General features: G+C 37.2%; 1 protein-coding gene across 5 annotated transcripts in view; it reads right to left on the bottom strand.

Moving 5' to 3' along the window:
• GABPA (GA binding protein transcription factor subunit alpha) overlaps positions 1 to 24,365 on the bottom strand; it is a 66,773-nt gene that overhangs the window by 19,192 nt on the left and 23,216 nt on the right. For all 5 annotated transcript variants that reach the window (XM_027875489.1, XM_027875492.1, XM_027875490.1 and 2 more), the window contains 2 exons: positions 12,797 to 12,881; positions 7,716 to 7,961 (listed from right to left, as the gene is read on the bottom strand). In XM_027875489.1, coding sequence (XP_027731290.1) covers positions 7,716 to 7,961; positions 12,797 to 12,881 — 331 coding nt within the window. The remainder of the gene's footprint in view (positions 1 to 7,715; positions 7,962 to 12,796; positions 12,882 to 24,365) is intronic.

The raw sequence follows: 24,365 nt of genomic DNA on the forward strand, positions 1-24,365 counted from the left end.
GGCAGGAATCTCTTGCTTTATTGGTGCTCGGATCTGGGTCCCAGTTTTGAGGGGCAGTCCTGGGGTGAGGAGGAGCCGCTGGTGGGGTGAAGCTTGTGGTGGTGGAGAGGAAATACCTCGCGCCTTATCATACCACCTTGGAAGAACTGAAAATTTACAGGCCCCTAGAAGTACCTCTGAAAATAGCTGCATAAACCCCCCGAAGCTTGGGACAGTACACTCTTCACACTGGAAGCAGACTTTTACCTTAACAAAGAGTTTAAAACTCAAGTAACTGGCTGGGATCATGAGTAAGCAGCACAAAAAGAGTCAGACTATATTATCTTACTTTGGTGACAAAGAAGATCAAAACATACAACCAGAAGAAGACAACAAAGCCAAAGCTCCTACATCCAAAGCCTCCAAGAAAAATATGAATCAGTCCCAGGCCTTGGAAGAGCTCAAAAGGGATTTTGAGAAGCAAGTAAGAGAAGTAGAGGAAAAACTAAGAGTGATGCAAGAAAATCATGAAAAACAAGTCAACAGCTTGCTAAAGGAGACTCAAAAAAAATACTGAAGAAAATAACACCTTAAAAAAAAAAAACAAAACCCAAACCCCTAAAACCATGTAATAGTGGATAAAATGCTGGATATAATCATCATCCAGGGAAGCAACTCCTTTGGAGAAAGGGGCCAGTCATCACCAATTGTTAATCAATTTTTGCATACAAGACGGGAAGGGGAAGAGAAGGGAATACGCACTCATTTAGCGTCAGGCACTGTGCTAAGCTTTTTACAGATACCTCATCTGATCCTCATAACAACCCTGAGAAAAGTAGGTGCTATTATTATCCTCATTTTATAATTGCATAAACTCAGACAAACAGGAGTTAAGGGATTTGCTAAGGGTCACAGAGCTACAAAATATCTCTGTGGCTGGATCTGAACTCAAGTTGTCTGATTTCCAGGCCCAGAAATCTATCTCCTATATCACCAGCTGTCTTAGGAGAGCAAGGCCAGATAAAGCAGGAAGGCATCCTGAGGAGAAGACCACATGTATCAGGCAAGTAAAATGATCACCAGTATCTTGACCACCATATCCCCCCAGACTCTGAGGGAGACAGCCGAGGACCCTGAACCCAAGAGCCTTGAAAATAAAATAGGCAACACTTGTGAAACGTAGCCTGGGATCTGCTTCTGCAGGGACTATAGCCACAGCTACTTAAGAACTAGAAAAGTTCTTGGCACCATCAAGTGGCTCAAAAATCAGAAACTGATGATTTTATCAATGGAAATAACATGAAAGTGGAAGCAAAAACATTTACTCTGATGCTTCATGCTAAGAAAAACATAGGACATTTCTACCTGACTTGCAGCTGAAACTGTCCATATATGTTGTCTCTACCCCATTAGAATGTAGCTACTTGAGAGCAAGGATGTTTATTTTTCTATTTTTATCTCTAGCACTTAAACTAGTGCTTTGTACACAGTAAGCACTTAATAAATGATTTATTTATTATTCACTTGGGAATCAGGAAGATCAAAGTACAAATACTGACTCTGAGCCTGTTACTCGGCTGTAAAATGGGGAAAACATCTGTAATAGCTACCTCAGAGTTGCTCTGATGCTTAAATGAAATAGTTTAGGTAAAGTGCTATAAAATACTGTTACTAATTTTTGACTGAAATAAATTAGGCTGTAATTCTAGAAATCATATATTTTTAGGCTATATTTTTTTCCTCAGATGGTTTTGGACCCTGCCCTCTCTCTCCTACCCTGCCCCCTAACTATAATGTCTGATGGTTTCATTTAGTGTTACCAGTCATTTTACAAGATGATCACACTGAAGAGAACAGAGTAAATTGTCCAAGTTTTAGAAGTTCATTTATCTCTTTCAGATCAATATGATGCTACTTAATGCAAAAAAAGAAATAATCTACTAAGTGGATTCTCATATTTACTTCTATTAAAATGTGAATAGCTAGGATAACATTGAGACTCAAGCTCCTATGCCTGATAAAGAGACCATGAGGACTCCCTCCACCCCACTGTGCTCTGGAGGACAGGAGAGCTGTAGGGCAGAATCAAGGTACAGGTCTAGCACAGGGCCAGTGCCTGGGTTCCTGGGTCAGGACTTCCGGCCTCAGTAGCCAAGTGATACCAAGGCCAACAGGGGCTGGCAAGGAGTGTGGGCTGAGCTGGTTGTAGACTCCTTGGACCATTGGAGGGTGGGGGAATACCCTTCCTCCCATCCCAGCAAGCTCTACCTCCCCATCCTTCTCTTGCTTCCAATTAGCCACCAAAAATTAAAAAATAAATAAAATTTAAAAACAACAAATATCCCTTGGGGACAGTGAACTTCACCAATCATTTGCCAGCCCCATTTTGATTTTATTTTCCCCCACCTTTCCAATCTCAACCCAATAATTAGCCATTTCAATTCTCCTCTGTTTTTTAGAATCCCTTGCCACCTTGTTCTGTCACTGCTCAACCACCTGTCAAACCTCACCTGAGCCTGGGATTACTCCCACCACATGCTGCTTCTACCCCTTCTACCCATAAGCTGCCAAACCTAGCTGAAGGGAAGTCTCACCAAAGTGTTACCTGTGTACATTACAAATTCATATTATCCAACCTCCAATGGGTCCTCACTGAAGCAAGCTAGAACTTTTATTCTTTCCTAATTGGTTGCCTATTTCACTCCCCACAAAAGCTATTCTAAACCTTTTCTTCTCCCTTCAAGCCTCACACATCTCTCTCTATCCCCCTTTTCAGCTTAGGTTTCATCCTTTACTTTACTGAGAAAATTGAGGCCACTCAATACAAGCTCCCTCTTTTATCATTCTTCATCTCAAAGCCCTCATTCCTTTCCCCTAGTCTCTGACAAAAAAGCAGCCCTTCATGCCAAGGTCAATCTCTGTACCTGTGCACTTGATTCCATTCCTCTCATCTCCTCCAGCAGACTGAACCTTTCATCTTCAATCATTCCCCTTCTCTTTCTAGAATCTTTAACCTCTTCCTATCAGTTCCTTTCCTATTGCTTTCAAATATGCCCAGGTCTTCTCCATCCTCAAAAACCCTTCACTTACCCTTTCCTATATCTCTCCTTCTCTTCTTGCCAATCTTCCTGAAAAAGCTGTCTACGTTTGCTGCCTCTACTTGCTCTCCTCTCATTCCATCATCACATCTTTGCTATCTGGTTTCTGATCTCAACACTCAACAAAAACTGCTCCTTGAGACTTAAATGGCACAGGACAACACAAACAGGGGCAGCTGGTCTAGTTTACTGGTGGTCCTGATACTGAAAAGTCATGGCATGATGACTCACCAACTCGTCATGAGCTTGTCACTCCAGAATGGCCAATGCCGGCAGAGGCAAGCTGTGCTCAGCTCAATGAATGCTGGATTTTGGCTTGAAAGACTCTTCTACTTTTACATACTCTTATAACCTCACGTGTGGCTTAACTATCATCTCTATGCAGGCCTATTCCGAGCTTCAGTCTTCTATGACTAAATGCTTATTGGACATTTCAACCTAGATGTCTCAGAAATATCTCAAACTTAACATATATCCAAAACAGAATTTACTGCCCACCCCCAGCCAAAGCCTTCCCTATTTCTGTCTCAGGCACTACCATCCTTCCAGTTTACCAGTTTGTAACCTTAGCATTACTCCCAATCTCTCACATTCTTTTACCCCATATATCTAATCAGTTGTCAAATTTCCCCATTTCTACCTTCATAGCATCTCTCATATCTGACCCTTTCCCTCCATTCACACAGCTACCACTTTAGTTCAATCCTTCATTACCTCTTGACTAGATTACTATAATAGCTTCCCACTTGGTTAACCTGCCTCAAGTCTCTATAGTTTACCTAACATTGTAGCCAAAATAATTTCCCTTAAAAATACATCTATGTGATGCCCCTACCAATCAACTCTAGTAGCATCCTACTGCCTCTAAGAATATAACATAAATTTTTCTGTTTACCCTTTAAAGCCCGTCACAACCCAGCTCCAACATATTTTTCCAGCTTCACTGGATTTCTTGCCCCATCCTGCACTGTGCAATCCAGCAAAATTTATGTCCTGCATCACAAAAATAATGAGCAGAATAGAAAAATTGGAATCTGTAATGGCAAGCCTCACCAAAGAAACAAAAGAGAGAACAATAGATTGGGAATGCAATTATGAAGAAGTGAAGGAAAACCTAGAAGAAGAGAAGTAAAAAACAGTAACATCAAAAGAAAATATGCTCACTTTGCAAGCAAAACATATGGATCTCAAAGATGAGACAACTTAAGGATCACAGGTCTCCAAGAAGAACACAACAGGTCAAAAAACGGTAACATCAAAATGAAGGAAATAATAGAAGAGAACAGAACTACCCAGAACATCTCAACATAGAAAATGAAATTCCAATTAAATGAATTCATAGATTGCCTCCAGAAAAAAAGACCCAAGGCTGAAAACTCCAAGACACGATGGGTTAAATCAATTCAGAAACAAGAAGTTCTGCAAGCCATCAGGAGAAAGACCTTGAAATACTCAAAAAAGAAAAAAAGAAAAAAAAAGAAAGGAAAAGAAAAGAAAAAAAGGATATTTGAATAACACAAGCCTATCTTGCACCCACCAGAAAAAGAACACTACGGCTCAGGATCAAGCCCAGAGTGACCTATCCTGAAAATATGGGTTAACTATACAGGACAAAAGATGGACATTCAGCAATAAAAAAGAATTTGAAACATTTTTAGAAAGAAAATGAGAATTGAAGAAATTGTTTGCTTTTTGAATACCCCAAACAACAGAAATGCAGGAGGAATGAATTACTGCAAGACAGCAACAGCGTAACAGAAAGATCAGTAAGAGATATCCTTCAAAACGTACACCAAGAGATGGAAGTGAAGGCAGAAATCTGTAAAAGTAACAGCGAAGAGGTGAACATGGGGCATTACAGACAGAACCAGAGGACATTCTGCCTACTACTGCATGCTTCTTTTGTGGGGGGAGTAGAACAGAGGAATAGGGAGGACTGAGTGAGCAGGAGTCAAATCAAGGCCTAGCAATAAAGGAAAGATGACCTCTGTGGTCTTAGAAAGAGAAAAGTCTACAGAGGTGGGGGGTGGAGAGAAACACTGAAAAAGAGAGGATAAGAAAAGAAGCATTACTTTGGAGATGGCAGGGGGTTCCACTGGTGAATGATCTTATAGGTGAAGGGAGATGAAGGCCTTACACTGGATAAGGCCCAGGGGATTTGGTGAATGAAATCTACTAATCCAGGCAGAAGAGAAGTTGGAACCCTTGGGAAGGGGAGGGGGAGTTCAAATGACACCCAGTGGAGTAGGAGAGCACAGACAAATGGAAGAGATTTCCAGGCAAACGTAGAATAAAAAGGTCAATGAGAAAGGGTATAGACGGGGTGAGGAGAAGGAACAATAGTGCCCTAACAATGGGCCAGTACCCTCTCTGACACCTGCAATAATGGGCACTGTTCTGAGAATGATGCACAATGGAAAAGTGTAATCAATCGGGTAAGCCCTACAAGTCAGTGGGAGAAAGCACCTAGACAGCAGAGTCTAGAATGCATAACTTGGAAGCTTTGATTGTATGAAGAATACAGAGAAAAGAGAGACCGAAAAATTAGAGGAGTCCTGAGTCAAAGAATGAGGGTCTAGAATAAACAGAAAGGGAAGATTGATAATAAAGAGTGAGAGTAATCCTTTTTGGAAAGGGGTGTAAAAATGAAATATTTTTAAAAAGGCAAAAAAATTTCCAATAAGCAGGTCTAGATGAAGGGGAGAAGAAGTGGGGATCTACTTTACTGAGAGGAAAAAAGAGGGGGAAAAATATATAACCAGATAAAAGCAGAAGCAAGAAATTAATAAACAAAACCCTTAAGGAAAAGGGGTAACAAATGAGAAGAGGGGATCAGAGATAAGAAGAATAGACCCAGTGGGAACAGGGTCATTGTTAAAAAAAAAAAATTAAAGTAACTGAAAGAATATAGTACTATGTTTACAACAGTAAAGAGGAAAAATCATCACTTGAAAAAGAACACCAACAAACAGATGGAGGAAAATATAAACCTAACTTTTACCACTTTAAATGTGAATTGATAAAAAAATTTGATAAAGCAGAAAAGAGCAAAAGACTGGATAAGAAAACAAAACCCTACAATCTTGTAAGAAACATTAAAAAAAAAAAAAACCAAAGACATACACAAAATAAAACTGAAACGATGGAAAACAATTTACTATGCAGCAGCTAAATCCAAAAAAGTGGGAGTTGTGTCATTATGCTATCAGACAAATCAAAAACAAACATTCAAAAAACAAAATGGGATAAACAAGGAAACTTGTTATACTGAAAAGAATCACAGATAACAAACCATAAGCAATAATAAACTTATACACTCAAAATGCCTTTGTGAATTTGGATGCTAAGGCATTTTGAGTGTATAAGTTTATTATTGCAAAATACACGTTATTACAAAATAACGAAAAGAAGAATCTCTCTCAGTTTTGGATAAGTGTAAAAGAAATATAAACAAAAGGGAAAATAGGAAATTGAACAAATTTTTGTAGAAGCTAGATTTAAAAGACTAATGGCTTATAATCAAGTAGGATTTATACCAGGGATGCAAAGATGGTTCAGCTTTAGAAAAACGATTAACATAATTAAACAATCACCACAATAATAAAAACCAAAACTATGTGTTCATCTCAAAAGATGCAGAAAAAGCCTTTGACAAAAGGCTCTCTTTTATTCTAAGACATTCTTTTATTCTAAAAACAAAAACAAAAACAAAACAAAACAAAAAACAAACAAACAAAACCCTAAAAAATACTATTATATGGGATGCACTCTCCAGGAGGGAGAAGGTGAGAGATACGTGGGATACTACGGTAATGCAATTAACAGAAAACATCAATAAAAACTTACTTAAAATAATTTTAAAAATTGGTCCTTATACTGAATTTCATGGGGGTGGGGGGAGTGGAAATGGGAACAAAAGAAGACTATATTTTCCAATCAGGGATGGTGTTTCCCAAGGCTGTTGCCCAGACAGAGGGAAATCAGGACCTAGGTTGCTAGGACAGGCAGGTAACAAAAGATAGGATACACTGGCCTCAGAAGCAATGAGTGATCATGCTTGGGAGTAGGAACAGGTTTCCAGATCCACTCCAGCATCCCATAACACATTACTGTTTGCTTTGTGAATTGATATTTCTAGAAGTGAGGGACAGCAGAAGACCTTGTTCAAGACAAATAAATACAAAAGGAAAAAAGGGAAAGGAGTGAGGTTTATAATTTGTTATGAAAGAAATGGGATAGAGGAGGCAGATGAAATTTGGTACTCACTTTTAAGTTTAATCTGTCATGGAAAAAAAAGAGAATAACTAAGGAAAATCTAACAGTATAACTCATGAAAGGGAGAACAGAATTCAGAATAGACTAGAACTAGATAGAAATAAGGAGGAATAAAAAAAGATAACCTCTTTGAAAGGAGCATAGGGTTTGACATATCAAGTCTTCCTAAACCACTAGATTAAATAGCTATAGCTTGCCTAACAGTTATGTACCTACATGCCACTTTTTAAAATTAAAAAACTATATCTCTGAATAGAACTCTCACATAAACATATTCACCTTTTTGGTCCCTTTTAATACATACTTTCCAAATAAGACTTTTAAAAAATAGTTCATCAATAGGTTTTCATATACATTTTTTACCATAGGGTATTCCAAGACGTTCTTGTTCTTTCCTATAACCTTCAAGTGCAGCGGCCCATCTTGTCACTTGTTCTGAGGTTTCATCTGAAATTGTTGCGATGTGCTTAGTGCCATCGAGGGTTATCACTTGAGCTTCCTCCACAAGATGTGCTTCAGCTTCAGCATGGTGGGCATCTGGGTCAATAACAACTTCAACGGTTTCAGCAGGTTTAACAATTTCAAGGATATTTAACTTGGGCTCTATCCCTAGAAAAAGAATGGAAAAACATTTTTAACTTGACAGAAAACAATGAGTTATTAAAACAATACGCAGTTTATTTCAAATTCTTACAAATGTCACACAGCAAATTGCTATTATAATGTTTTGAAGCAATGTATCTAAATCACTCTCAGCACGTAACAGCTATTAACAATAATCCATGTTTGTTTTAAACCAGACCTGTGATTTCAAGGGTAGATAGGTAGTTCCAAATTGCTTCTTCCAAGACAAAAAAGTAACCTGTTCTGCAATTTATACTTTCATAGAGCTGCCTAAAGTACTGAGAGGTTAAGCGGGTTGCCTATATTCACCCAGTCAGTATATGCTAAAACCATGGGTATGCTGGCATATTTAACAACTGGTTCTCCAAAACCACCTAAAACACTTTTAAGTTTATAATCTGCATTATTAACACATTTGTTACATTAACATTTTCTCCACTTTTTAAAATCTAGACAATCAATAAAATAAATCAAATCCTGATTTTTAATCTTTGACAATTTTCAAGATGTAAATGCTCACACTGAAAACTTAGCAATCAGCTCTCAAAAACTAGAATGATTTGGTTCCAGCAAAACCCTGGTCAGAACCCAAATTTCCCTGACTTCAAGGCTAATTCTCTATGCACTATTATGTCGTGCTTCTTGCCCTTATAATATGAAATGGTAATGATTCACATACAACATTGCTTAACACATTTAAATTTTCATATCAATGAACAATCTTAGCATTTCTGAGACCATAGGGCAAACATATATACACATTCAGAAAGTTGTAGTTTAAAAAAATGTTTCATTAGTGAAATTATCTTGGATGCTGCCCCTGTTTACAACAGTCAGTCACCTAGAAGGACTCTGAGGTACATTCTGGTGATGGGAAAGAAAAAAGGAAAGATTGGGAACATAGTTTGTTGCCTAAGAAGGCAGGCTTGATTCGAACACCCAAGTCCAAGTTGACGAGCATATAATAAAGAGCTAGTATGTGCCAGGCATTGTGAAAGGGTGTGAGGATATAAAGAAAGGCAACCAATAGTCCTTATTTACAAGGAAGTGACAGTGTGATTAGGAGAAAACATGCAAAACACTATGAACAAACCAGGTACTAACAGAATATATTAGAGATATGCACAGATTGACGATCACAGATCAAGAAGTGCTAATAATCAGAAGGACTGGGAAAGGCTTCTTGAAGGTAAGATTTTAGTGGGGACATGAAGGAAGCCAGGAAGCAGAGATAAGGAAGGGGAGCATTCCATGCTTCTTCACTGTCACTGTGGGGCAACTGGTAAAACTGCACAGAGTTGGGAGATGGAGTGTTATGTGAAAAATAGTAAGAGGCCACTATCACTGGATGGTACAGAGGAGGGGAGGGAGGAGGAAGGTGAAGACCAGAAAGAAGACTGTAAAAGTAGGAAGGTGTCAGGTTATAAAAAGGTGTGTTAGCTAAAGAGCGTTTTGTATTTGATCCTGGATGTAATAGTGAACTACTAGAGTTAATTAGCAAGGTGACATGGTCATATCCGTGCTTTAATCAATAATGATTTAGGCCATTTTTTTATATGACTACAAACTGTTTTGATTTCTTCATCGGAAAACTGCCTGTTCATATTCTGTGAACACCTGTGCTTTAAGAAGTTCACTCTGACAACTGAGTGGTGGGATGGATTGGAGCAGGGACTTGGGGAAGTGAGACCAGCCAGATGGCTATTGCAGTAGCCCAGGCATTAGGTGATGAGGACCTAAATCTGGATACTGGCATCATCAGAGGAGAAAAAGGAAACATACACAAGATGTTGCAAAGGTAGAATCAGGACTTGACAAGATTGGATAAGGGAGATAAGAGAGAAAAGTCAAGGATGACACCTAGTTAGGGAGCCCGTGTAACTAGAAGGATGGTGGTACCTTCCACAGAAATAAGTTAAGAAGACAGGAGAGTTTTAAGAAAAAGATGAGTTCAATGTGGGGCATGTTGATTTTAAGATGTTTATAAGATGTTAAAATGTCTGTAAGGTAGTTCAGTACTTAGGACTGGAGGTCAAGAGAAGTTAGGGCTGGATAAATAGATCTGAGAATCATCTGCACAGAGATAATAATTAAATCCATGGCAACTGTTGAGATAATTAAGCAAATCAGTGTAGAGCAGTGATCGAGGGACCACCAGGGATCCCTGAGATCCCTTTGCCTCATGGCAAAATTTATTTCTATAATATTAAAATGTTTTAACTTCTAATATGGTAAAAATCAACAGCTAAAATCCATATAAACAAAAGCTCCTTTGACTTGACTAATTTTTTTTAAGGTAATTGTACAGGTGTTCTGACCCCTAAAAACTAGGAAAACTGCTAGTAGAGAGGCAAAAAAGAAGGACCACAGAGAGCCTTTAGGGGCCACCTATGGTTAGTAAATATGATTTAGATGAAGATTAAGCAAAAGAAACTGAGAAGGAACAGACAATGTAGGAGAAGAACCAGGAGAGAGAAAGGGAGGAAAGAGCATCGGAGAACAGAGGGTGATAGTCTCCAAGGCTGCAGAGAAGTCAAGGATGAAGATTAAGAAAAGGCTATTATTACACATGGCAATTACGTGAACATTTGTAACTCAAGAGAGATAGTTGCAGATGAGGTTGAGAGTCAAGCTAAAGACTAAGCTTGTAAAGCTAAGACAGAGAGAAGAAAGAAAGTAGAGGTACGAACAGAAGATGGCCTTCTTAAGGAGTTTAGCCATGAAAGAGGGAAGAGACAGAGAGCAAGTGAGGGTTTCTGAGGATGGGGGAGACATTCCCCCACAGTAGAAGTGGGGGCCTGGGCAGTTAGGTAGCAGCAACTAAATGATACTCTAAGTAAGGGCAGATTTGTGCATGCACACACATACTTTGCTTCCAGTATGTTTTTTGGTACCACAAAAAGTACTATTTATATTTTGAATATCTGGGGCCTGTCTTTGTCCTAGACCTCTTGGAGTAAACATCCAGAAGTAAGATTACTGGGCCAAATAGTGTGAACAGACTGGTAATTATTTTCCATAACAGCTAGACCATTTTACAGCTCCACCAACAGTGTACTTGTCTTCCACAGGTTCTTTAAAATAGATTGTTCCATCTTTTATCACCTTTTCCAATTTCATGCGTGTGGGGATAAAACTTAAATGTTGTTTAAATTGATATTTGTTATTCTTAGTGATTTGGATCAGCTTTTCATAATGTTATTAATAGTGTGTCAGCCTTTTGAAAGTTATCTGTGCATATTCTTGATCCTCCATGCCCCAGCAGACTTTTCACTCTACAAAATCCCTCTACCTCCTGTGGTCCCATCCCCAACTGAAGGCAGCTAGTGGAGCAGTGGATAGAGTCTTGGGCCTAGAGTGAGGAAGTCTTTCATTCAAATACAGCCTCAGAGTCTCATTAGATGTGTGACCCTGGGCAAGTCATTTAACCTCTGTTTGATAGTTACTAAAAATTATAGTGCATTATTTAGCAGCTATTTCCTAATTTAGTATCTGTTGGCAGTTTTAAATCAAAATATAATAAAGCAAACTTTTTGGTAAGAAAAACAAACTCACGTTGAATTAATAATGAAAATCAGTCTTGAAAGTAGTTAAAACTTTGCTGCCAATTAATTCTTTTAAATTCATTTACGTAACTTATAAAGACCCCAAGTCTGTTTCTCAGCAATACCTAAGATAGAGATTTGAGATAGCAATATTTTAAAGTTATGATTTCCTAGAACATATTCAAATCCCATTAAATCAAGTCTTCAATGGTTCTTAGTCTTCTGATTGAATTACTGAGCATCTCTATTTTTCAGAAAATTGTCAAGTAAGACACAAATAATGAGCAATTGTTTAATATTCATTAACCAAGCCTCAGTTTGTGACATAATTTTTGAATTCTGTTCAATTATCTGAAATAACTAAATTACCTAAAGTAATTCAAATTAAGAATACTCATACCTTACTTAGCCAGTCAATAAGCAGTCAGTCAATAAAAAATATTAAGTACACATTAAGTGTCAGGGACTGATGAGCAGTTGGGATACAATGAAAGATAAGAGAAGGTCCCTGCTTTCAAGGAGCTTGCAGTCTAATGGCAGAGACATAGAAAGCAACTATGCACAGTCAAGCAATATATAGGACAAATGTGAAATAATCAACAGAGGGATGGGACTAGAATTAAGTTAGATAAGGAAAGCTGCCTGTAAAAGGGATTTTAGTTGGGACTCAAAGGAAGTTAGGGAGCTTAGGAGGCAGAAGTGAGGAGGAAAAGGATTCTAGGTATGGGAGACATCCAGTGAAAATTACCAGAACTTAGAGACGAAGTTCCTCATCTGAGGAACATTTGAGGAGACCAATGTCACTGGATAGAAGAGTATGTGGCTGGGGAGAGGAATGTAAGGTGTAAAAGACTTGGAATGGGAGGGGGCAGGCAGGTCATGAAGGGCTTTGAACACCAAACAGAATTTTACAGTTAATCTTAGAGGTGAAAGGGAGTCTTGGAGTTTATTGAGCAGAGGGGTGACATGGCCAGATCTGCACTTGAAGAACATCACTGAATCCTTATCTGAAAATGAATCCGTCCAAGAGGTTTTTTTTTTTTAAGTTTCCGTGACATATGCAAAATTCAATAAGTATAAATTATTAAAACTAAAGCATAAGCTTATATTCCATGAAAACACTAAGTACTTTCAGTGACAACCTCTAATTTCTAAAACAATCACTAAATAGCCAACTGATACAGTAAAAACAATATTTAATAATTAGGACTATGCCTGACACATACTAGTTGTTTAATAAACATTTTTAGCTGAAAATAATTTTAAAATACTAACCTTGATAGGAGATAACTTGTACACTAAGTTGAACAGTTCCATCAGTCTTGACTCCTTGGTCAAATAAACTTCGGTCTGGATCCAGCTTAACATAAGTATAAAATAAGAAAATGTTACAATTTTTTTTCTTTAAAACAAATCAGCTTACTATAAAGAAACATGAATACAACAACCATGAGTAACTGAGGCATTTAATACATCAAAATTATGGTTTAAAGGTTACCTAGCTAAATGTGACAGCATTCAATTTTTAAAAAAAACTAAAAATATTTTAAATGCTGGAGTAAATATTAAGATCAAAGGATCATAGATTTTGAGCTGTAAAGGGTCTCAGAGAAGCCCAGAGAGGTAGTAAGTAGCAGATCCAGAATTCAAACTCAGCTTCTGTGACTCCAAATCTAATGCTCTTCTCATTGCACCACGCTGCGAAGATCAAGTTCTCCCTATCTACAGGTTTCTTTTCTGTTGCCTCCGAGCACCCAAGTCTCTTCTATCCTAAAAAATTTCTCACTAGAATCTCAAGTTATCTTTCTTTATCTGTCTTCCTTCTCATAGCCCATCTGCTATAAAAAGATGTCTATATACACTGCTCTACTTCCTTTCCTTTCACTCTTTTGCAAACCATTTGCAATTCAGGTCTAGGCCTGAGGCTCAGGCGGAAGGTTCCCCATCCCTGATCTAAGTTCTAGCTTCATCACTCAAAACTCTTCTCTCCAGTCTCGAAAGTGCCAAATTTAACAGCCTTCACTCAATTCTCATTCTTTTTAATCTTTTCTGTTTCACCTGAAATTGCTGATTTCCCTCTCCCCCATAATACTTTACTCTTCTATTCCCTTTATAATTCTCTCCCCAGGTGACTTACTCAGCTCTCATGGGTTTAACTATCATCTCTAGGTAGATAATTTGCATGAGTATATTTCTTGTTACCTCTTATCTGGATTAAGGCAATAGCCTTAATTTTTTTTCCCCATTATGAAGTGAACTATTTACAAAAATGCACATTTCTGATGGGGTATAGGCTCTGGACCTCGCACCCCTTTTGAACTTTCAACCCAGCCCAGCCCCTGAATTTTCCCACGTGGCCCTGAGCAATGAGGCATCAGCTCATCCCAGAATGATCCTTTCCATTGTCCTTTCATTGCACTTCGGATCCAGCCCAGCCCTTCACTGTCTGTTACCTGGGCTATTTCCTACCCTTAATCCCATCTAGACTCCTTCAGAGTTACCTCCAAGTCACCCCAACCACTCCTTGATCCCATCCAAATCTTCCCATAAATCTTTTTCCCAATAAAAAAGGTCAGTCTCATCTACTAAATGCACAGGTTCTTAAAATCCAGACTACTTCTATTGGCGAAACAATAAACCTTGTCTGTGACTGAAAGAAGGTTTGGGTGGTTGAATTCTTTCCAGGTAGGACCTGTGCCTTTTGCCCTTGAATTTCAGGATTCCCAACACCCCTAGACTGTAAGAATTTCAATATATAAACAGAAGATCGCATATGAAACTTGAACTTCTATTAAGTTTTAAAAGTATATAGTTAACCAGATAACCAAATTTCCTTTATTTGTATTTCTTTCTGAACTCCTTCTTGTTAGAGCCTCTAATTTAGTTTCCTTGTCTATTCACCCCACTTTAATCTATCCTCCATAGAGCTGCTAAAATGATTTTGTAGAAGAGCTGGTCTAATCACATTATTCTCCTACTCAAAGCCAACATCTCTTTATTGCCCCTAAGAGCAAACAAGCACTGAAACTACAACCTATCCCCCAACTGCCTTTCCAGCTTTGATATACATTACTTCCCTTTCTTGCATTCTCCTGTCCAAACCAGGGGCCAGTTCTGGCATGAATGTGAGCCAGCTGTTAAATTTGTATGACAAACCTTCAAATAGTTAAGGGGGTGGGAGGCAAAAAGGAATAAGCATTTATTAAGCATCTACCATATTCTATATTATCATGCTAAGTGCTTTACAAATATCTTATTTAATCCTCACAACAACTCTGTGAGGTAGAAGTCATCTTTTCTCCCATTTTACAGTTGATGAAATGGAGGCAGAAAGAGGTTAAGTGATTTGTCCACAGTCAAGATAGATGCTATTATCACCATTTTACAGTTGAGGAAATTGAGGCAGACAGCGTTTAAGTGACTTGCCCAGAGTCATACAGCAAGCTAAGTATCTGAGGATAGACTTGAACTTATGTATTCCTGACGTCAGATCTGGCACCATCCACTGTGCCATTAAGCTGCCTCTAGGCAGCCAAGACATCTATCATGTAGTTTTCTTTCCCCCCTCACTTAACTGTTCCTCTAGTTTGGTTAGACATTTCCAACAGGACACTCAGAACTGAAGACAACATTACAGAGCATGGTAGTATTGTACTCTCTTCTAATAAGATCAAATGATCACATTGTTAAAGATTTAGAGCTAGAAAGGACCTCGGGTTCATCTGTTCCAACTCTCTCATTTTACAGGAAACTTCCATGAAATTTTAAGAAGAAACTCAGGGCCAGAGACGTTAAATGACTTGCTCAAAGTCACATAGGTAGTAAGCAGCATAGCAGAGATCTGAACCAAAGTTCTCTGACTCCATATCCGACATCCTTTTCAACTGTACCATGTTGCCTATTTTACCATAAACGCAAAGTCTTATACTTAGATTTGAAAAATTAATGTAGAAAGTAGTACTTAGTAATAAGTTCGTGCAAACTCAATAGCGAGATGCTAGTCAAAAAATCTAATGTAGTCTTAGGCAACAATAAGAAAGACATGGTATACCAAATAAGAAAAGCAATAATCCTAAGTTAAGTCTTGCCCTAAGCAGATCACAAAAAGGATATTTTATTTAGATGTTGAATCCATATTTTTAGAAGGACATCGATAAACTAAAAATCAGAGGACAGCAACTAGGATAATGAAAGCCTTGAGACCATGCCATAAGAGTACTGGGTGAAAGAATTGGGAATATTTACCCTGAAGAGAAGATTTAAGGGGAACATGATGACTGACTTTGGGTATTAAAAAGATTTTCCATTTAGAAGAAGAACTATGCTTGTTCTCATTAACCCCAGAAAGTATAATTAGGAGTTATGGGAAGAAGTTACTAAGAAGCAGATTTCAACTAAAAATAACAAAAAGCTTCCTAAGGATAAGAGCTATTTAAAAGTAGAATGGGCTACTTCTGTAGTGGGACCTTTTTACTGTAAGTCAGATGACCATTTGTCAGATATAGTTGAAAGGGGATTCTTTTTCAGGGAAAGGCTGGCCTAGCTGGCCTCTGATAACCTTTTAAATTCTTTGAGAATCTGTTTTTATGGATCACTTCAAACTGCAATGATATTAAAAGGTTATTCTTCTTCCTTCTCTACTTTGTACACTACATCAGGCCTACACAACCTGTGACTCACCAAAGGATTTCCTCTACATTTTTCACAGGCTGCCCAAAATCCTTTGGCGGGCTACAGGTTGTGCAGACTGCACTAGATGATGCTATGAATACTTTTTTAGTGAAACATGGTCTTTTTGTTGTTTTCCCTTTGAGTTGGCAAATTTGCATTAGATGTATTCACATTTGGCAAACAAATTTTCAAGGCCAAAGCCTGCCTCTACAAAAATGGGAAATTTAAGTGCAAATCAGTGGCAATTAATTAACAATAAATTTAAATTTTTTTGTAAGCGTACAATCTTCAGAAACAACATTCTTCTTTTATGAAATCTTTTAACAATGATTTTATTTAATACAAGAGTAAGTCAATAATGTAGATCAGTATTTTTAGACATCACAAACAAAATTCTGCTTCTATGTTACTGAGTAATAGATACTCATCATCTTACTGGTAGTGAGGGTAATGCTGTGGTTGTGCTCTAATCACATTTTCCAACACAACAATCACACATTATAGTGATTTCTCCCTCTTTTCTCTTTATACTGGCTTTCCCACTGACCACAAATATGCTCAGGTAGTTCCCATTAAAAAAAAAAACAATCAAAAACCAAAACCCCCCCAAAACAAAACAAAAAAACCCTTCATTTGACCCAGTCAACCCTGGATATCCCAAAGGTCTTTCAAAGTCTACAAGAGTAACATAGAATGCATTCTTTTTACCTTTAAACCTTTCCCTTGTGCAAATATACTTATTTCTGTTGAAGGCATAGACTATTTGCTCTCCTCAATACTACATCTGTCAAAGCAGCTAATAAGTCCTGCTGATCTTCTCTTCCCATTTTTGTATCCACTCCCTTCTCTCAATTCACTAAGTCATTATCCTAACTGACGTGTCCTTCACCTTACAAAAACTACTGAAATAGCCTCTAAATTGGTTTTGCTTATCCTAGTCTCTCCCTTTCTTTGAGCTATTTCCTATATACATTAAAAAAAAAATCCTTAACTCTAACTGGAATAGACTAATCATGGTCCTACAGAGTAGATAATAAAACATAACCCCTTCCCCTTTTTGGTAGTGAGGACTACAGAGGACTATTGTTGTATACGTCTCACATGTGGGTACTGTTGTTTTTTGCTATATAAAAGGGTTAGGTAAATTACTGGGTAAGAGGAGGGGACACTAAATGTAGCAATGACTGTGATATAAATCAGTCAACAAGCACTGATTAAGCACCTACTATATACCAAGGTATGTGCTAAGCACTAGGGATATAAAGTAACCTCCCCCACCCCCAAAAGTCCCTTCACTCAAGGATCTCACAGTTTAATGAGACAACATGCAAACAACTATGTACAGATGTACAACCAACTATGTAGAGAGCTGGCAGTGCAATGGATAGACCATTAGGTCTGGAATCAGGAAGACCTGAGTTCAAACTTAGCCTTAGCCACTTACCAGCTGTGTAACCCTGGGCAAGTCACTCAATCCCTATTTGCCTCAGTCTCTTCAACTATAAAATGGGAATAACAACAGCACCTACTTCACAACGCTATTGTGAGGATCAAATGAAATAATATTTGCAAAAGTACTTAGCACAATGCTTGGCACATAATGGGTGCTACACAAATGTCTATTCATTTCCCTACCCCAAACAAGATGTATTTAAGATAAATCAGAGATCATCAATAGAGGGAAGGCACTAGCATTAAGGGCAAATGCGAATGGTTTTTTGTAGAAGATTGGGTTTTAGTTAGGACTTGAAGCCAGGGAAGCCAATAGACAGAGATGAGGGAGAAAATTCCAGGTAGGAAAACTACCCAGAGTCAGGAGATGGAGTGTTCTGTGCAAGAAACAAAAAGGAGGTCAATGTCACTGGACTGTAGAATAATGGGTCTGAGTAAGGTAAAAGACTAGAAAGGTAAGGGGGGGGCTGGGTTATGAAGGGCTTTAAATATCAAACTGAGAATTTTTGATACTAGAGGTAATAAGGAACTATTAGAGTTGCCTGAATTAACAGGTTGACATGGTCAAACCTGGCCTTTACGAAGATCACTTTGACAGCATAGTGGAAGATGGACTAGAGTGGGGAGAAACTTGTAGTAGGGAGACTAACCAGCAGGTTATTGCAATAGTGCGGGTCTGAGGTGATGAGGACCTGGACCAGAGTGGTGACAGTGTCAAAGGAAAGAACAAGAAACAAAAATGATGCAATAACAGAGTAAATCTCATTTTTAAAAATTTCTTAATGCAGAAGTATGATCATAGTACTTCTATACTTTAAAGTGTCCAGTCCCTTTTAAAAAACAAAAAAACCTCTACAACCTCCTCAGTGTGGTACTTAGTGTTCCATAATCTGTTTCCCACTTACCTTATCAGACATTTCATATTACTTTCCTTTGACATTTCAGTCAAAACGGATTGTGGGCTAGTCTCCAGAATTGTGTCTCCTATTTCTTTGCCCTTTGCATAGGGTATTTCTCATACCTGGAACATTTGCAATCCCTCCTCACCTTTATCAGAAGCTTTATCCTCTTTGGAGTCTTAGCTCAGGTGCTACCTAAACTATATAGCCTTCCCCAACTCCCCTGTTAGTGCTCTCTTCCGCCTCACTTTACTTTGTATTTACTCACCTATAGGATATATCCTCCCAAGAGAACATAAGGTCCTTGAGAATCGGAGAGTTTTTTTTTCCATGTATCCCAATGCCTAACACAGTGCCTTGCACAAATTATGTATTTATAATAAAAATCTGTTGAACTGAATTTTGTGTAACTAGTTATTTGCTAAAGCAAAGTAAGTTTTGCAATAGATAAAGGGGAAAAGAAGGAAAAGAAAAGTGGCCTCACTGAAAGCAGGCAGGGTAAGATATTTTACTTCCACCTCTTCTGGTTACATAAAAATGGAATCTCAGTCTGGCATTGTACTCCTGTAACTAGTATGAGTAAAGGGTTTCTTGGTATCTAGGAATCACTAGGTGACATTCATTTGAAGTTGTACAATATGAATGTCTGTACTTTTGAATTTTCAAAAATCTGGATAAGGTCTGTCTTTGGGGCGAATAGGCTACAGAAGTACATCTGCATTCCATACAGCACAAATCTGGAAATGTGAATTTCCAAAGGCATTGTGCACTCGAGTCCAAGGACATGTACTAAATAGGTAAAATGCAATAATGGAACAGGGCAGAACAAAATACTAGTTTTTGTGCAAATTTTTCTAGAACCAGGCTGTTTCTGTGTTTAAATTGGCAGGATATCTGATATAAACAGATTAACTTGCAAACAAGCTGACAATTATTTTAATTACTCTAATTGCTAGACCAAAATTTTATCCAGCAAAAGCAGGTTTTTTTGTTTTATTGATGTTTTTGGTTTTTTACACCATCACGTCCAAATATTTGCCTCCCCCTCACCATAAATCCACACTTACAACAAGGGAAAATGGCAAAGCAAAAGAAATTGACACAGAGATCAATTCGGGCAACACATGCAACATTCTGTACCTGTCATAGTACATCATTATTTAAAGGAAAGAAATGTATTTCAGCACCTGTCCCACTGGCTAACTTGTTCCCCAATGCACTTGTACTTTTTTATGGGCTAGCTTCCTTGACCAGAACACATTCATTTCTGCTTCTTAGAATCTCAGCCTTCTTTAACGATCAATTCAGGTGCCACTTCTGATTAACTGTAAATTAATCTCAAATAATAATGTATGTGATTACTAATTTATATATTGTATTCTGTCTGGATGTGCCTCTCCCTCCCTCTTCAAATAAGTTTCTTGAGGGCAGTGACTGTTTTTGTTTTGTCTTTGTGTCCCTAGCACCTATCATAACGCCTTGCACATAATAAGTGAATAATAAATATTTGTTATATTGGAATAAAATTAAAATTGGTCACTTACAGAAAAAGTGATTTAATTCTGAACTCTGCATGTGCCATCTTATTCTTAGAACTTTATTATATTGCTTATGCTCAAAGGTTTTCAAGATGAAATATCAGATATTCAGAATTACATGAGTATCCTTGTTAATGATGTCAGATTTTAATATGGAATCACAGAAACAGAATTCTATGTAAAGGAAGCAACCTTGGATATTTGTCTAATTCAAACCTTTCTTTTTATAGAGATAAGGAAATTAAAATGAGGTCCACAGAAGTAGTGTAGTGCCTAGCCCAAGATCACAGTTAAATGAAAGATCAAAGTCAGTTAAATGAAGTTAGTTAGAAACCAAGTTTTCTTACTTCTAGTTCAAGGCTTTCTCATTGTCAGCACCTCATATTCCTATCTGATAGGCCCCCAATTTCCTAGTAATAAAGTCTTTTTGGGGGGGGTGAAGGGAAAGGAGGGGCATTTTACCATTTAAAGAATAAAAACAAGGTTCAGTGTTAGATGGACACTAACTTTTTTTATACCTTCTAGATCTTCATTACCAGAACATATTCTTTGCTTCCAAGTATTTCAAGGCAATAGTCCTTATTTATTATTTTAATTTCTATAAAACTAGAAAAGGGACATTTAAAAAGAAAACCTCAAGATAGCCCTTGAAGTTACATTTATAAATATTTAACAACATGGATATTTTATGTTCATCTTTAAAATGAACACAAAGCATGTACACGTGAGGAAATCTAAAACAGTACCAAAAGAATGGAAAGGATTCCACATGTAACCTTAGTCTCTGTCATTTAATGACTGCTAAGGAAATGAAAACTGTATGCACTAACTTTATTTAACAAGGTAATAACAATATACTCCTAAGTATTTGAATCAGTTTTATTGCTGCAAAATGTTGCCTGAATCTATTTGTATCACTGTAATGTGTATGGCTTTTTTTTTTTTTGGTCCTGCTTTCTTAACCCATTATCACTTTTATGTCTTCCTGTAACTTACTTAAATGTTGTGGAAAATAATTTAGATATCAAATAAACTGCAATAAAGTTGGATGTATTCTGAGGTAACTGAATGGCTGATTCCAAATTGATAAGAGGTTCAAAGACAACTGGGCTGGGGGTGGTGGTATACATCAGTAATCTCTAATACCTAGGAGGCTTGTGAACTGCCTGAGGTTTAGGTCTGAGCTGCATTAGTCTAAGCAATGGGGTGCCCACACTGAAGCTGGCACCAATAATGGTGAACTCCTGAGAGCAGAGGGGCTACCAGATTTCCCAAGGACAGCTGAATTGTCACAAGACAGAAACAGAGTAGGCAAAAGTTCTTATGCAGATCAGTAGCAAGGTCAGGACTATGAATAACTGCTGCACCTGGACAAGAAAGGGAAGTCTCAAAAACCAAATCAAACAAAATAAAGTCCTTTGGGTAGGAGGTCCCAAGTGGACTGCCCTAGGATGTTTGCTTAGTCTAATGCTGTTATTTTTTGTTTTATGGATATTTATTAAATTTGTAGGTGAGACAGAGCTGAAAAGGATAAATGACTGACAAAGTCAGAATTCAAAAAGAACTTAACAAGGTAGAACTTAATTTAACAGCACTAAATTTAACAGGGATAAGGGGCAGCTAGGTGGTGCAGTGGATAGAGCACCCACTTCAAAAGCACAAAATGGCACGGTGGGTGGAGGGAGGGGAATGGCCACACAGTAGTCTGTGTGAAAAGATTTGATGGTTTTGATGGAACAAAAGCACAATACAGGCAGATAACATGGTCTAAAAGCCAAGAGAGAAAATTAAAATTTAAGATGCATTAAAAGAATATCCAAAGAGGGGGGAACAAAAAATTCCTCATGAATCTGATACTGTGGTGTTTTTGTTTTGAGGGATAATGGTTTATAGCCCAATATTTTTAATGCTTCATTTGGAGCATCTTTTTTTTGCTCTGACAATCTGAGTATTTCACATATTTCTAGAAGTATTTCATTCAAATGTTCATTTTGTTAACGTAAATATAATAGTTTCTTATAATTTGCTCTATTTCCTTTCCATTGATTTTGATACCTTCTTTTTCCCTTCGCATTTTGATAGTTTTGCTCTCACATTTAAAAAAAATCTAAAGTTAGCAAATATTTTGCTACTTTTCTGGTCTTTATTTTTTTAATCAATGTTTGATTATTTCATGGCTGATATTTACATTCTTATTTTTTCCTTGGCTTAAATTTACTAATTTTTCTAATTTTTAAAAAAGACAAGCTCAACTCAATGTCTCTTTCATTAATATAATTGTTAGGGATATAAATTTGCTTGATGACAGTTTTAGATGCATCCCATAAATTGAAATGTGGATTGTTATCTTTACTTTTAAAAACTGTCTCCATGTCTTGATCTATGACCAATTACACGCCAATTTTCTTGGAGCATCTCTTTAGATCTGAATCTTTTTAGATTTTCTTCAGTCACAACTATTTTATTGGGTAAAAGTCTACAAAAGATGTATTTAAAATTTCCCTAACAACAAGAATAATATGCATGCACATAGCCTAACATTCATACTGAAAGCTCTCACTATCAGTTTTTCAGTATTCTGTAGCTTTTTTATTTTTGGCTTGTCAAATTGTTACTTCCTATTATTGTCTTTTTATATTTCAGGTAATTCTTCCTTTAAATAGTTACTATGGAACTTGATGTGTATACATTAAATACTAAAACTGTTAATATTTTTAAAAGATATACTTTCCCTGTTTGTCTACTAATGCTTATTACTCTGAATTCAACTTAATCCACTATCATGACTGCAACTCCTGATTTGTTCGAACTGGCTCAGCTATATTGCATTGCAATGTCTCATGCTGAATCTGTATGTATCCCAATGGCTTTGTTGTTTCCAGCAGGAAATATACTACAGAGTTTTGTTTTTTTTTAAATTCACTTTGTAACTCTTTTTGGTTTAAAAGAGGATTTGTATCTGTTTACATGGTTAGAATGTTACGTTGTTTCTTCACAGCCATGCCTTGTAACATTTTATCAACATGGCGAACAACTTATCTTATTTCACTAGTTTCAAATTCCGTCTCTGTTAATGCACCTATGCACAATAGTTTTACTTTCTTTTCTAGCCCCAAATAGGAGTATTGTGTTAGGATTGCCCATGTCATCCTTTCCCTTTCATCTCCATTATCTGCTTGACCTTCATCTGTGAAACCTACAGTTCACACTATATGTATGTCTCTCCTACGTCAATGTCTCTATGTAAATATCCTCCCACCTCAATATTTTTTGTTTCTTTCCATTCTCCTTCAATGGGAATCTTACGTATTTGTTAAAAGGAGTCATAGCTATTGTGTCCTTTAAGATTCTCCTGCAAAATCAATCAATTAAAATGCAGGTATTTAACTGGGTATCAAAGAAACAACGGTCTTTCTGTTCAAAGTAAACTTTAAATAATTTGAGTCAACATTTTCATCCATTATTGTAAAGTTGTCTTACCTTGTTACGGTTCAGTTATGTGGCTGATTTGCTTATTTACAGCACAAACCATACTTTGTTTATTTTGTATGAATGTCTAAAATAATCTTATTTGGTTTTCAAAAAGATATTTTCTCTTGGGGAGATACACTCAAAATTCTAATTAAATCAACTCAGTTTTTATCTCATTCCCAGTAAATGTCAGAATTGACAAAAACTGGGAGGTTAAAGATAAGCACATCAGCACATTTCTGGTGGATTTTTTATTTGATTCTAACATTCTGGAAAGTAATTTGGAATTATGCTTTAAAAATGACAGAAGTTGCAGATATTTTCTCTTTCAAGGAGTTGCATGTCATAATTCCTGGCTTATAGTAGGTACTTTACTGGAAACAAAGTACCTGTTAATTGGGAAAAGGACAAATCAAGTATAGTATGTGAATGTAACGGAATTGCTCTACCATAGGAATTTCCTAATATATGAATACCACAGGATAATATGAAAACCCACCAATGTGACCTAAGCTAAGTCACAACCTCCCTGGGCCTGAGCTTCCTCAGCTATAAAATGGGGGAGTGGGTTAGAGGGCTGGACTAGATAAGAGCAAGCAGCTTGCATTTATAAAATGCTTTTAGGTTTGCAAAATCCTTTATATGTATGTTAAGCTCATCTGGTCCTCACAACAACTTTGTGAAATAGGTTCTATTATCTCCAATTTACATGTAAGGAAATGGAAAATGAGAAAGGTAAAGTGATTTGCCTAACATATGAGGCAGAATTTGAACTCCGGTCCTCCTGCATCTGCATTCTACACACTGAGCCAC

The sequence above is a fragment of the Vombatus ursinus genome, unplaced genomic scaffold (genome assembly GCF_900497805.2).
Source record: "Vombatus ursinus unplaced genomic scaffold, bare-nosed wombat genome assembly UNPS02014809.1, whole genome shotgun sequence".
Taxonomy (NCBI): Eukaryota; Metazoa; Chordata; class Mammalia; order Diprotodontia; family Vombatidae; genus Vombatus; species Vombatus ursinus.